Source organism: Diceros bicornis, chromosome 6 (genome assembly GCF_020826845.1).
Source record: "Diceros bicornis minor isolate mBicDic1 chromosome 6, mDicBic1.mat.cur, whole genome shotgun sequence".
NCBI classification, from domain to species: Eukaryota; Metazoa; Chordata; class Mammalia; order Perissodactyla; family Rhinocerotidae; genus Diceros; species Diceros bicornis.
Genome location: NC_080745.1, coordinates 89,832,612 through 89,846,901, shown reverse-complemented (window position 1 = coordinate 89,846,901; position 14,290 = coordinate 89,832,612). Strand labels below are relative to the sequence as shown.

At 44.6% G+C, this 14,290-nt stretch overlaps 1 protein-coding gene across 3 annotated transcripts in view; it reads right to left on the bottom strand.

The window, feature by feature from the left end:
- Nucleotides 1-14,290, bottom strand: part of DOCK1 (dedicator of cytokinesis 1) — a 512,522-nt gene that overhangs the window by 34,245 nt on the left and 463,987 nt on the right. For all 3 annotated transcript variants that reach the window (XM_058544272.1, XM_058544274.1, XM_058544273.1), the window contains 4 exons: nt 11,308-11,449; nt 11,102-11,180; nt 9,436-9,520; nt 6,321-6,407 (listed from right to left, as the gene is read on the bottom strand). In XM_058544272.1, the coding sequence (XP_058400255.1) occupies nt 6,321-6,407; nt 9,436-9,520; nt 11,102-11,180; nt 11,308-11,449 (393 nt within the window). The remainder of the gene's footprint in view (nt 1-6,320; nt 6,408-9,435; nt 9,521-11,101; nt 11,181-11,307; nt 11,450-14,290) is intronic.

Sequence of the window (14,290 nt, the reverse complement as noted above, 5' to 3'; positions counted from 1 at the left end):
GAATGTCATTGGGATTCTGATTGGGATTGCATTGAATCTGTAGATTGCTTTAGGTAATATAGACATTTTAACTATGTTTATTCTTCCAATCCACGTGCATGGGATATCTTTCCATTTCTTTCTGTCATCGTGGATTTCCCTCAATAATGTCTTGTAGTTCTCATTGTATAGGTCCTTCACCTCCTTGGTAAGATTTATTCCTAGGTATTTTATTCTTTTTGATGCAATTGTAAATGGTATTATCTTTTTGAGCTCTCTTTCTGTTAGTTCATTATTAGCATATAGAAATGCAACTGATTTTTGTAGATTGATTTTGTACCCTGCAACTTTGCTGTAGTTGTTGATTGTTTCTAACAGTTTTCCAACAGATTCTTTAGGGTTTTCTATATATACAATCAGGTCATCTGCAAATAGTGAGAGTTTCACTTCTTCGTTACCTATTTGGATTCCTTTTATTCCTTTTTCTTGCCTAATTGCTCTGGCCAAAACCTCCAGTACTATGTTGAACAGGAGTGGTGAGAGTGGGCAGCCCTGCCTCATTCCTGTTCTCAGAGGAATGGCTTTCAGTCTTTCCCCGTTGAGTATGATGTTAGCTGTGGGTTTGTCATATATGGCCTTTATTATGTTGAGGTACTTTCCTTCTATTCCCATTTTATTGAGAGTTTTTATCATAAATGGATGTTGTATCTTGTCAAATGCCTTCTCTGCGTCTATTGAGACGATCATGTGGTTTTTATTCTTTGTTTTGTTGATGTGATGTATCACGTTGATTGATTTGCGGATGTTGAACCATCCTTGCGTCTCTGGTATAAATCCCACTTGATCATGGTGTATGATCTTTTTAATATATTGTTGTATTCGGTTTGCCAATATTTTGTTGAGGATTTTTGCATCAATGTTCATCAGCGATATTGGCCTGTAATTTTCTTTCTTTGTATTGTCTTTGTCTGGTTTTGGTATCAGGGTGATGTTGGCCTCATAGAATGATTCAGAAAGTGTTCCATCTTCCTCTATTTTTTGGAATAGTTTGAGGAGGATGGGTATTAAATCTTCTTTGAATGTTTGGTAAAATTCACTGGAGAAGCCATCTGGTCCTGGACTTTTATTTTTTGGGAGGTTTTTGATTACTATTTCAATCTCTTTACTTGTGATTGGTCTATTCAGATTCTCCATTTCTTCTTGGTTCAATTTTGGGAGGTTGTATAAGTCTAAGAATTTATCCATTTCTTCTAGATTGTCCAATTTGTTGGCATATAATTTCTCATAGTATTCTCTTATAATCCTCTGTATTTCCATGGTATCCGTTGTAATTTCTCCTCTTTCATTTCTAATTTTATTTACTTGAGCCTTTTCTCTTTTTTTCTTAGTTAGCCTGGCTAAGGGTTTGTCTATTTTGTTTATCTTCTCGAAGAACCAACTCTTTGTTTCATTAATCCTTTCTACTGTTTTTTTGGTCTCAATATCATTTATTTCTGCTCTGATTTTTATTATTTCTCTCCTTCTGCTGGCTTTGGGCTTTGTTTGTTCTTCTTTTTCTAGTTCTGTTAGGTGTAATTTAAGGTTGCCTATTAGGGCTTTTTCTTGTTTGTTAAGGTGGGCTTGTATCGCTATGAGTTTCCCTCTCAGGACCGCTTTTGCTGCGTCCCATATGGTTTGATATGGCATGTTATCATTTTCGTTTGTTTCCAGATAGTTTTTGATTTCTCCTTTAATTTCATCAATGATCCATTGGTTGTTCAGTAGCATGTTGTTTAATCTCCACATTTTTGTCACTTTCCCAGTTTTTTTTTCCTGGTTCATTTCCAGTTTCATAGCCTTATGGTCTGAAAAGATGCTTGTTATGATTTCAATCTTCTTAAATTTATTGAGGCTTGCTTTGTTTCCCAACATATGGTCTATCCTAGAGAATGTTCCATGCGCGCTTGAGAAGAATGTGTAGTCAGCTGTTTTTGGGTGGAGTGCTCTGTATATGTCTACTAGGTCCATCTCGTCCAGTTTTTCATTTAAGTCTAATATTTCTTTATTAACTTTTTGTCTGGATGATCTATCCATTGCTGTAAGTGGGGTGTTAAGATCCCCTACTATTATTGTGTTGTTGTTGATTTCTCCTTTTAGGTTTGTTAATAGTTGTTTTATGTACATTGGTGCTCCTATGTTGGGTGCATATATATTTATAAGTGATATGTCTTCTTGATGGAGTGCCCCTTTTATCATTATATATTTCCCTTCTTTGTCTTTCTTAACCTGTTTTATCTTGAAGTCTACTTTGTCTGATATGAGTATGGCAACACCTGCTTTCTTTTGTTTGCCATTAGCTTGGAGTATTGTCTTCCATCCTTTCACTCTGAGCCTGTGCTTGTCTTTAGTGCTAAGATGTGTTTCCTGAAGGCAGCATATTGTTGGGTCTTGCTTTTTAATCCATCCTGCCACTCTGTATCTTTTGATTGGAGAGTTCAATCCATTTACATTTAGGGTAATTATTGAAATATGAGGGCTGAATTTTGCTGTTTTGTCACTTATTTTCTGGTTCTTTTGCATTTCCTTTGTTTCTTGTCCCATTTGTTTTGGACTGCCAATTCAGTTTGGTTGTTCTGTCTTATGATTCTTCTAGTTTTCTCTTTGTTTATCATATGTGGTTTTAATTTGATTATTTGTTTAGTGGTTACCTTGAGGTTTGGGCAAAAAATCTTCTGTATGAGATAGTCCATTATCTGATAGCCTCCTATTTCCTTATACTAAGTCAATTCAGTCACTTTCCTCTTCCCCTTCTAAGTTGCTCTTGTTATACCTTATTCTATCTTGTGTTGTGGCTGTGTGTTTACAGTGATGAGGTTAAATTTATTTTTGGTGAATTTCTTCCTTTGATCTTTGAGTTTAGTATTTAAGTGGTTGCTAACCTATTCCGGTAAAGATCTACTATTTCTCTGATTTTGTCTACCTACTTTTCTCCTTACTCCAAGCTTTGTGTTCCCTTTCTCTTCTTGTTTTCAGGCCTGAGGGCCTTCTTGAGTATTTCTTGTAGTGGGGGTCTCATGGCCATGAACTCCCTTAGCTTTTGTTTATCTGGGAGAGTTACTATTTCTCCATCATATTTGAAGGATATTTTTGCTGGATAGAGTATTCTTGGCTGAAAGTTTTTGTCTTTTAGTATTTTGAATATATCATTCCAGTCTCTTCTAGCCTGAAAAGTTTCTGTTGAGAAATCCGCTGAGAGCCTGATGGGAGTTCCTTTGTACGTTATTTTTTGTTTTTGTCTAGCTGCCCTTAATATTGTTTCTTTGTCGTTGACCCTGGCTAGCCTTACCACTAGGTGTCGTGGTGAAGGCCTTTGTCTGTTAATATATATAGGCGTCCTGTTGGCTTCGCTTACTGGTATTTCCTGCTCCTTCCCCAGATTTGGGAAATTTTCAGCTATTATTTCCTTGAATAGGCTCTCTGTTTCTCTTTCCCTCTCCTCTCCCTCAGGAATACCTATAATTCTTATGTTACATTTTCTAATAGAGTCCGATATTTCTCGGAGTCTTTCTTCATTTCTTTTTAGTCTTAGTTCTCTCTCTTCTTTCATCTGGAGTATATCTGTATTCCTATCCTCTAAAGTACTAATTCTTTCCTCCATATTGTCAGCTCTGTTCTTTAAAGATTCCAGATTCTCCTTTATCTCCTCCATTGTGTTCTTCATCTCCATCAGCACTGATAGGTTTTTCTTTATGATTTCAATCTCTTTTGTGAAGAAACTCCTAATCTCATTTAATTGTTTGTCTGTGTTGTCTCGTATTTCGTTGAGTGTTTTTATGATAGCTATTTTGAAATCTCTGTCATTTAGTTTATGGATTTCTGTGTCTTCGGGGTTGATTTCTGGGTGCTTGTCATTTTGTTTCTGGTCTGGTGATTTCATATATTTTTGCATTGTGATTCCTGTGTTGGTTTTGATTTTCCTCATCCTGGAAGTCTCTGGTTGCAATTTCCACCTGCCGCCACTGTCTGGTGGTAAAGGGCTGTGTAGTCTAAGCCCCCTGCGCTCTGCCCCAGTTTTTCTGCTGCGATCCGCAGTTTTGTTTTCTTTTGTTTTGTTTTTTTTCCCCACTGCGATCCACGGGTCCAGTCCAGTTTGTTCAGGTCTGCCTCGGACCGCTAGATCTGGTCGAGCTGCAGACTCCGGGTTGCGGGGAGGGGGGAGCTCTCTCTTTTGCCCTCTGGGTCCCTGACGTGGGAGGCTTCTCGTTTGCCCCTCTTTATCCGCTCTCTGGGGTGCTCAGATGTTGATGGTAGCCCTGTGGCTCCTCTGAGCCCTCTGTGCGGGAGTTTCCCACTGGCTGAGAGAGCCCGAAGAGCTACAGTTTCCCGCCGAGGGCCGCCCCTCCCCCCTCTCTGGGAGCCGCGCGGACCGGATCGCTGATCTGATGGGGAGGGAGCGGAGTTCTCCTTACCTCTCCCCACTTCCTCTGGGGGCCCAGCACGTTCCGCTCTCAGATGTGCGGCAGTGTGGATCCCTCTGCTCTAGCTTTTCACTGTCTGGGATTCCGTTGTTGGTCTGTGGCTGTTGGTTTCATTGTATCTTGTGGGGGAAGAATTCATGGGAAAGCTCACTCCGCCATGATGCTGACGTCACTCTCTCTCAGTTTCCTATTTTTTTGTGTGAGGAAGATCCATGCCAATCCTCCTCTTTTTGCTGAGGAAGACTGGCCCTGAGCCAACATCTGTGCCCATCTTCCTCCACTTTATGTGGGACGCCGCCACAGCATGGCCTGACAAGCGGTGCAACGGTGCGCGCCCGGGATCTGAACCTGGGCCGCCAGCAGCAGAGTATGTGCACTTAACCGGTACGCCACGGGGCCCGCCCCAATAGCTTCCTATTTTTATCAAACCAACAGGGTTCACCACTGCCCCCACAGTTATCCCACAGTGGACTGTCCCCACGAGGCACACACGAGATGAGGGGGCAGGGGTGTTGACGCCGGGATTTCAGGCACGCCATTCTGGGATAATTTGGCTTCAGTCCTCTTACTCTGTTAAAAATGGCAAACGCAGCCTGTGGTGGAACCACATCCTCACAGAAAGTCAGGGCTCACCCCTCTCCGCCTCCAAGTTGTTAAGCTCCCTCCTCATACGCATCCTGGCTGGCTCACGGAATCCCTGATTACAAAGGGCTTATGGGAAGAGGCTCATTAGGAGGATTAGCGCCTGTTTACACAAAGGGGCTCTTCTTCTGTCATCTCTCATATGTACATCACCAGCTCCAAATGGTGCCAGCAAAGGCTTGCATTTCTGCCACCTGCCACCTATCTCTGAGCCTCCCATATGTCAGGGCCTGCCTGGGTACCATGGCGCCACAGAGTGGGAGCTCCCAGAGCAGAAAGTGAAAAGTGCCCAAGGAGGGGACAGGCACAGAGCCCTCGTGGGGGCTTCAGAGCAGGAGGAGGGGACATGGCCCCTGGGATGAGGACATGGAGGAGCAGGAAGTGGCATGCTCAGGGAGTGGCCCAGAGCTCAGATTGGCCTGGAGAAAGGACAAGAGTGGAAACAGGCTGGGAGGAGAGGTTCCCGTCATGTCCTAGAACCAAGTCAGGAGTTCCCAAGGAGACTCCCTGTAAACTAAATGGTGGCACCACCCTTCTGGAAAGGATCTTGCTGGGTGGAAATAAAAGGCATTGAGATATACAGACAAAACGTACATATCTCAATCAGATCTCTTTATACCAACAATTGCCACACCCTGAGGCTTCTGTGTATTCAGTCACATCTTCTGCCCAACTCTGGTTCACGTCAATGAAACTGTCACCAGGGAGGCAAAGCAAAGTTTAGCTGATCAGATGCAAGTCATGATTTCTTTAAAAAGTGCCAGTAAGGGGTATATTCTCAAGCTATTTTTATTTGAAATGAGCAAGTACTATTAATCAAGTTGTTTGTCATGCAAATGGCAACAAAACCCTCAGGGAGAAAGATCTTAAAAAGTGTATGTAAATTGGAACTTGTCTTAAACTTTTCATTTAGTTAACAGAAAGAACTGTCAAAACAGCACAGCGGCAACTGGATTTAAATATTTTGTAAGAAGAAATGAAATCTTAGTTCTGGGCTTATAAACGAGAGTCAGTTGTGATTACACAGCACTCCCACTGCAGTTTGTGGACGAGGAGAGCTGATGCTCCGAGGAACACGTACGGGGATTACAGGGTGAGTTTGTCTGCCTGGGCTCTGCAGTGTGCCTGCTGGCCACAGTGACCACGCCAGCCACAGTGACCACACGGCATGTGCGGTGAAGAGGGCGTGTCAGATCATACAAGAGAGGGTAATGGGCAATTCCTTCTAGGGGGTGTCCTTACCATGAAAACAGATTTGACCTCAAACCACCTTAAAATTCCAGGTAACTTATACGCAGTTGTGTATATGGTCCTCTCAATCCACATATTCTGTAAAGAGAACACACACGACACTTGTTAGGAGAAGGATGTGAGTGGGCTGATGATAGCTCCTGCCCTAAAGGAGATTGACAACTGTCTCTGAGACGAGTCCTCCAGCAGCACAGGGCTGCTCCTGGGAGAACTCACACAGGGCCTTTGTGTGTTCCCTGTGCCATGTTCTCACGTGCCATGCTCTGCCAACTGTCAGACAGTCACACAGCACACATCACCGTCCCCTGCTTTCCTGGCCAAAGGTGCCCACCTCCCCGGTATTTGGCAAGAAAATATAATAGGACAGTCGGGTAGAATTATGTACATCAAAAAGAGGAGGTTCCCTCTGAGCAAACAGATTTTTGGAAAGGCTCCAATGAGTTTTACGTTAGCCTTATTCAGTTTCAAAAGAAACTCAAAGGTGCAAATGCTTTAAAGAAAACTGGGTTCAATAAAAGTGACCTCTCACATTCTAATAAAATAAGTCAGTATTTTAAACTTTAATTTTTTTTGCATAACTAATATGTGTTTACATTAGGAATAAAAATACGGAAATAAAAGGGAGAAAAATCACCCACTACCCCAAGATGACAACATTATAGTATCTATTGTTCAGGACTAAGCATTAAAAAGTGTGATATATATATTTTTTAAATAAAAATACCATTTTATAATCCATATTCTTCATAAAATAGTACATTAACTTATTGTGGGAAATTGTCTCAAACCAATAAACACACTTCTAGCCCTCTTTAAAGGTCACACAAAACTCCACTGCAGGGGTGAACGGTAAATCTGTGACCCCACCTCCTTCTTCGGAAGGGCTAGCCTGCAGCAAACTTCTGCCACTGTAAACCTCCCTGTAATGGGTAATCACCGAGCAGTTGGAGTCTGTCAATAGTGATCTAGACGTAAATAGATGGCATAATAGCATGTCGACAATTCCAGAAAACTGGACTGGGCCTTAGAAAGCATTTATCCCAAACCGCTTAGATTCTAGAGGGGGTGGGGGAAGACCTGGTTGAGGCCCCAGGACACAGGCCGAGGCTTCCTGTCTCCCAGGCCAATGCTCCTGCTGCCCCACGGGGCTCTCCGGAGGCACTCTCCGGAGAAAACAGCAGTTTGCACTTTCAGACCACTCCAGACCACAGCGCAGTGCTTTCCCCCAGCCAACATGCCCTGGGAGGGGCCCTGGGTTCCACCCTGGGCTTTAGGGCCAGCTCTGGCTAACGCAGGCCCTGTCTCTCGGCCTCCGTCCTCCTCGCTGGCCCTCGGTTCCAGAGCTTCATGCCTGGCCAGGTCTGGAGGCGCTGAGCTCCCAGCCTGGCATGCAGCTTCCCAGCACCCCACCCTTGGAGCCAGGCTCCCTGCAGCAGGCCCAGCCCCGCTTCTCATCACCGCACACTCCCATGCTTATCTGGAAGCCTGAGGCTTTGTCAAGCGTGTGAAGGACTAAGTCCCGTGGCTTATGAAAGCCTCATCCGTGTGCGAGGACCTAACCGGGCCATTATGGGATTTCAGGGCCATTTAGAAGAAGCGTAGCCTCGGAGGCTAAGTGCAGCTTCAAATGTCAGGTGGCTGGGTTATTCTTAGCTCTGTCCCGATTGGCTGTGCACCCGTCCGCAATTTCCTTGACCTTGTGTCTCTTTCTTTACAGCATAAGAATATACATAGCTACCAGACGCGAGAGGTGTGAGGGAGATGGAAGAACCGCCTATAAAGCCCGCAGTCGAGAGACACTGCAGAAATGACAGCGTTATCGCCGTCATGACCGTTACAGACACACTGCTCAGAAAGCCACTGCCCTTAGCGCTGATGTCTAGGTTGGGCCGTGCCCAGCTGTCTCCTTCCTCACTATTAGAGACAACGCTGCAGTGACCAGTTACCAAATAGGTCCAGGATGCTGGCATTAACCAAAAAACAGGGTCTTTGACTAACCAGTGAAAAATAACCAGTGAAAAAACAGCGTTTTGAAATAACCAGTGTTGGAAATGGGGATGAATTTAGAATTCTCTGACCCCAAGCTCCTAGTTAACTCACAAGGAAACTGGGCTCAGGGCAGGAGGAGCCTTCAAGAGCTGTGACTGGAGACTTAGGCATTGCCCTGAGGGTAGGAAGATTATAGGAAACTTAGGGCTTGAAGGGAGGGTGGGTGGAGGCAACTTTGCTAGAAGTGCTCCGAGCTTCACTTTGGGTCAGGAGCATGGTGCTAATTCACCTTTGACCTCCTGCAACCCCCCAGACACCTCCAGACTGCAGACAAGGGGCAGCCGTTCCCAGCACTGCTGGTCTTCGTTAGGAGGCTCCAGGGCCAAGGCCTCCTTGAAATACGGGCCTGTCTACCGGAGCAGATGCTGGTGCCTCTACTACCAACAGGCATAGGGAAGTGCCGAGCGCTCTACAATGTGTGGTAATGTTGGTTGTCACAACTGGGGAGGTGCCACTGGCATCTACTGGGTAGAGGTCGAGGATGCTGCCCAACACCCTGAGATGCACAGGACGGCTCCCACCACAGAGAACTACCCGGCCCACGACTCAGTGGTGCCCACGTGGAAACCTGCTCTGGTGAGTTGTGCCTCAGTGAAGTTCAGACACTGGGCACTGGAGAGGGAGTGAGCAGCCGGGTCGAGGCCCAGCTCACTCCCTCTCCATCTCCTGACTGCTTGTCACCTGCAGAAAGCCAAGTAAGACCCTCGGCACCTCCACGTGCCTATTTGTAATGGAGACACCAGCATCTTTTCCAAGACCTGGGGCCGAGAAGAAGCCCGACTCAGAGACACCCAGGAGGGAAGCAAGTGCGCTACGAGCCGGAAGCGCTGTCACAGCACAGGCCAGCTTACTGTAATATCATACGGACCTCAGCAACGCCCTTTGTAAAATGTTCATCGTTTCACTGAGGTTGGGGGGGGGTAATATACTAGGATTTCTACACATAACACACAAGGACATTTAATACTCCACTGGGGTAGGTAGCCTTCGAGGCCACACTTTCCCACAGGCAGTTCTGTGGGTGGGAGAATGAGTTTTGAGGGTGGTTGTTTTTTACCGCAAATTCATTGTCTGGGTTTTTCTCTCCCTTGCGGATCGGCCGAGAATATTCAAATCGCTGCACCTCATTCACCCTGTAAAAACTGTATAGAGACAGACAGATCGTTAGACACTGAACCCGGAAAGCAGCCGATTTGCTTTTGGATGCGGGGTCTGGCCTCCCCGTAGGTCATCGCATCCCTTAAAGTATCCCCAACCTTGACATGCGGCGAGAGCTGTGGCTTCTCTCCCCGCCAGCCTCAGAAGAGAGATGTTGGCAGGTGGAAAAATTACCCTCAGTTTTCGCCTCTTCCCTGTCCCCGCAAACCCTCAAGGGAGAAGAGATGCTGAGTAAGAGTGAGACAGGCAAAAACAGAGAAAGGTGAAGCGAAGGAGAGAGGAAAAAGGCCTTCATTCTCCACTTACGTGTCTATTATGTTAAAAATTTAATTCATAATTTATTTGTTTAATTAATTCAACAATTTATTAAAATAATATAATAATTTAATTATTACAAATGTTTTAAATTATGTCTTCATTATTTTTAAAAAGGTCTTATATACTTTAGTTTCCGATCTGCAAAAGGCAGATTTTACAAACACCGAGAGTGGCACGCATGGGACAAGAGTGTGCCCTGCTTGCTTGGGGAAGGGGTGGGTTTCTGTGTATACCAGAGTGGGGCTGGGGAGACTCAGCCATCCCCCTGCACTGAAACGCAGGCGGGCTCCTCACATCAGAGGGAAATATCTGAGGAACGCTACAGTTCACTATTTGCTCAATGCCTCTCTCAGAAAAAATGTTGCAAAACTTAAAATGTACACCTTGTGAAAGCAATCACTTGTCAATCAACAGTCCTGGTTTCTTTCCCATTATTGCTGATGAAAAGTTAAGGAAATGATAGTGAATTTCGTGGAAGAACACAACCCACCAAACTTCAGGACACAAAATAAGCAGATCCTGAGCATTATTAGGCCATCAAAGAGGTTAATTTTTTCACCAGAACATGGATCAAATAGAAAAGAAAATTCTCAGCATCAAAGAAACATCTAAAGCCAAGTGTTTCTACACCATTACTAAGTCAGGTGCAATTCAATGGAGAGGCAGGAAATCTCACTCAAATTTGGACAGTTGACTCAGGAGTGTTAAAATCCGCCTGATAATCCCATGTTATGGAATCTCGTGTTGTAGAGGTAAAGGGGTTCTTCTCCCCGCTCCCCAACCCCTTCTCCACCTAGGGCAAATGTCCCAGTCCCTTTTCCTGCCTTATCAAATGCAAAACCTCAGGCCACACTGCAGGCAGATGACTCAGACCTGCTGAGTGTGGGGCTGGGCTTGTGTGCTGCTGAAAAGCTCTGGAGACTCTCTTGGTGCACTCTGCAGAGACCTGGTGGGTCATAAGGAGACCAGAGGGCCCCCTCCTCCCCCTCACGAGTTTTCCTTGTCTCCCGACCTATGGGAAAGGACTCGCCCCCTCATCCTCTCCCAGCCTACGTATATTAACTTCTTCCCTCACTTCTTTGATGCTGAAAATAATTTGCTTCCCTGCTCTTCTAAGTAAACAGAAAGAGCATATGGAAAGCTAATCAAAGGCTAAAATCCCTCCTTTAAAAGGTGAAATTATTAATGACAGATCCGTATACAGCCTCTCACCACCCTCATGCTGGTAAGAAAAATGGGTCGATTACCTGACAATCTGCTCTGACACAGGCCTGTGAAATTTAGGAGGCAAATCAAGTTTGGGCTTTACTGTGAAGCACTGAATATCTGGAGGAGAATGGAGTTAAGGATTATAAGGCAGAGTGGACATGACCCAGGCCCCCAGGTATACCCACCCATCCAAGCACACGGCATTGCAAGAGTTTTCTATTCGATGTGTTGTCTTAAAGGATACACTGGCCATGGGAGTTTTTAATGTCATCGCCTGGTGGAGACGTCGTCTTCATCTTCTCAGCGTTTGGAAACTGAGTTAACAGCCGAGCTTCAAAATCTTCCCGGCGTTCATACTCCTTCCCTCGGTAGATGAAAACTTTCCCCTGGAACAAGACATTCATTCAATAACACCACAGGGGAAGGGCCAGGAAAAGTTCACACACAAAGGCACTGGTCTTCAAAACATGCTTGACAGCTTAAAAAAAAAAGTCACTGAACTGAAGAACAACTTGTAATTGCACCGGTCGTCTTAATCAGGAACACAGGAATGTCAGCCACGAAAGCTAATACTGCTTACGAAGCATGGAACACAACATTACTGAAGTCTGGTAATATATTTTAGTCTTAACAGTAACAACCAGTTGAAAAAACTATGAAAAGCCAAGTGAGCAGTGAGAGCCCACACTCTAGTGGGCATGAAATCGTCAAGTAGCATAAAGGCCCCAGGGGTGCGCATAATGGTGTTCATTTTTTTTTTTCAGGTAGGCCTTAATTAAATAGTTTTTATCCTGCCAAAAGGATTTCAAGAGAACATGAGATGAAAGTTGGGCCTCAGAACGTGAGCATGACCACCCCAAGCTGACTCCTGCAGGACACAGCCAAGAGATCCTCAGAAGCAGAGGAAAAGAGGTCCAGAGAAAAATAGAGATGTGAGACTCTGGGCCTCCCCTGGTGGTGAGAGATGAGGTGGAGGGCAGGACTTCCCTCACTGCACACTCAGAGTTGTTGTGTGGACAGTTATCCACCAGCAAATGACAAGGTAAAACATACACAGCTCTCCTTCTCATGGCTGGGCTTTGTCCATCTCAAACGACACTTTTGTTACCTCCATAAATTCCCAGTTGGAGAGTCCATCTGTTGTTATGGATGGTTGGGCTAGGCGACCTTGGGGATGGGCATTAAGTAGGTAAGTATTCTTCTTTACACAAGCTGTCTTGGTGCAACCATTTCTGTCTGAGTGTGACATGGTCACTCTGTAAATACATGTGTAAGGAAAGTTCTGATTCCAAGATGTAATAGGTCTCCGTACCTTCAAGGATTCAACAAGTGTATTCTGAGAGTCAACTGAGTCAGAAAAAGCTGGCAATGGGTAGTGTGATGCTACTGTGGGTTCCTGAAGCCTGCTGCCTTCCCCCACCCACCCTGCCCCATCTTAGGGCTATCTAAACCAAAATGAAAACTACAACAAAGAAAAGACAGCGAGCAGAAGCCACAGGACCTGAGAAACGGGAGACTGGGGGCTGATGCTTTTCCTCGTGGGACTTGGTTGCATGGGCATATCCATTGTTTCAATCAGGGGATACTGGGCAAGAGGCTCTAGACTGGCTGGTCATGAGTCAGGTGCAGCCCTGTTATCTGCCATTACCCTGAACAGATGCCAGAGAGGAGGAGGAGAGAGAGACAGACAGACAGAGAGAAGAGCATTCCACTGCCTATTTTTACATTTATCTCCTGGAGACTCAGCTCAAAGTCAAATTAAAATTTGTCTAATGAATTTTGAAAAGATAATGAGAAATCCTATCGTACTCAATTTACCTCCTTCCCTAGTCCCAACTTAGTCTGAGTTCCCATAAATCACTAAAGAAGGAATAGTTTAAGTGAATTTTTTTTCACCTTGTGCTTAGGTATGTCTTAAAGCACCCATTATGGGAGAAAAATGTTCTCTTTCCCTAAAAAAAGAATGTCAAGTAGAAACTAAGGTAATATGTAGTCTTAATTAGAAATATAAATACACAGTGTGGGCATCTTTTAAGGCTATATTAAGTCAAACATTTCAGAAATTCAGGAAGATTTAATGTATAACAGGCTACTACAAAACTAGCACGCATTTATTACGCTTTACACTAGAAGAAAGACATAATAATAAAAATGTATATAAAGGCCTTAATAGAAAAACACTAGTGAGTTATAGATGAAAACACTAATAGCATTTTCTGGAAATGTCAATTACTTTGCATTCTGAAGTGGTCCCTTCAAACATGAAAACAAGGAGGAAACGTGCATGTAGTCAAAGATATTTATTCCTTGTAAGACCCATAAATATTAATATGAATGAAAAAAGAAAAAAGAGATCATTTCTTAAAGAAAAACAAAGCAAAAGGGACCGCGAGTCGGTTCTTTGAGGCTGCTCTCCCAGCAATGTATTAAGTAGCCAAACATTCCGCCCACTTTTCTGTAACTGCTAATGTCATTGTCAGATTGACCCCTGACAGGTGATCTGTGAAGCGCAATAAATATATTGCTACAGCCCCAGAGAATTATTCAAGTGTGGCAGGAAAGTCAGTTCAATATTAATCATGTTCGTTAAACTCTTTATTCGTACTTTGCATTTTGTCCTTTTGACAGGGGAGACGAACCAGTGCAGTCCCTGGAACACGCCAGAGCTGCATGATGAAGGCAATGGTCAGGGAGAGACTGACCAGCAGTGACAGGGCCAGGGCCAGATGCCTCAGTCACCAGGCAGGACCCTGAGTGAAGGGACCAACCAACAGGTCACCTGGAGCAGGCCAGCCCCGCAAGGCTTATAAACAATGACAGGTCCCCACCAAGGAAGTCCTTCTTGCTGGTGCGAGCGCGAAGAGGTATCTTCCACTATCAGGGACTCCTGTGGAATCAGAAACACTGGGGCCAAAGGAACACACCTCTGGGACAAGGAAAACGTCCTAACTGGATCTAAGCACCCCAGACAGCTGTGCTCTAAGCACAGAGCTTCTGCTGCCCTAAAACCAGAGGAATCACGCATGGTCTCCCAGAACAGGAGAAAACCATGTGTCTTGAAAAAATTTCATAAGAAATGACAGGAAATCATGACTCGCTGGTCAACGCATCCAAGAATGAGCTTTTGAGAAACTTTAAACAATTCTACTAGTAGCCCAGGCAGCATTTACACAATTCCTCCTCTGGCCTCAGGAGTATTGGGAAACGGGCGTTGGCCTGATGATCAC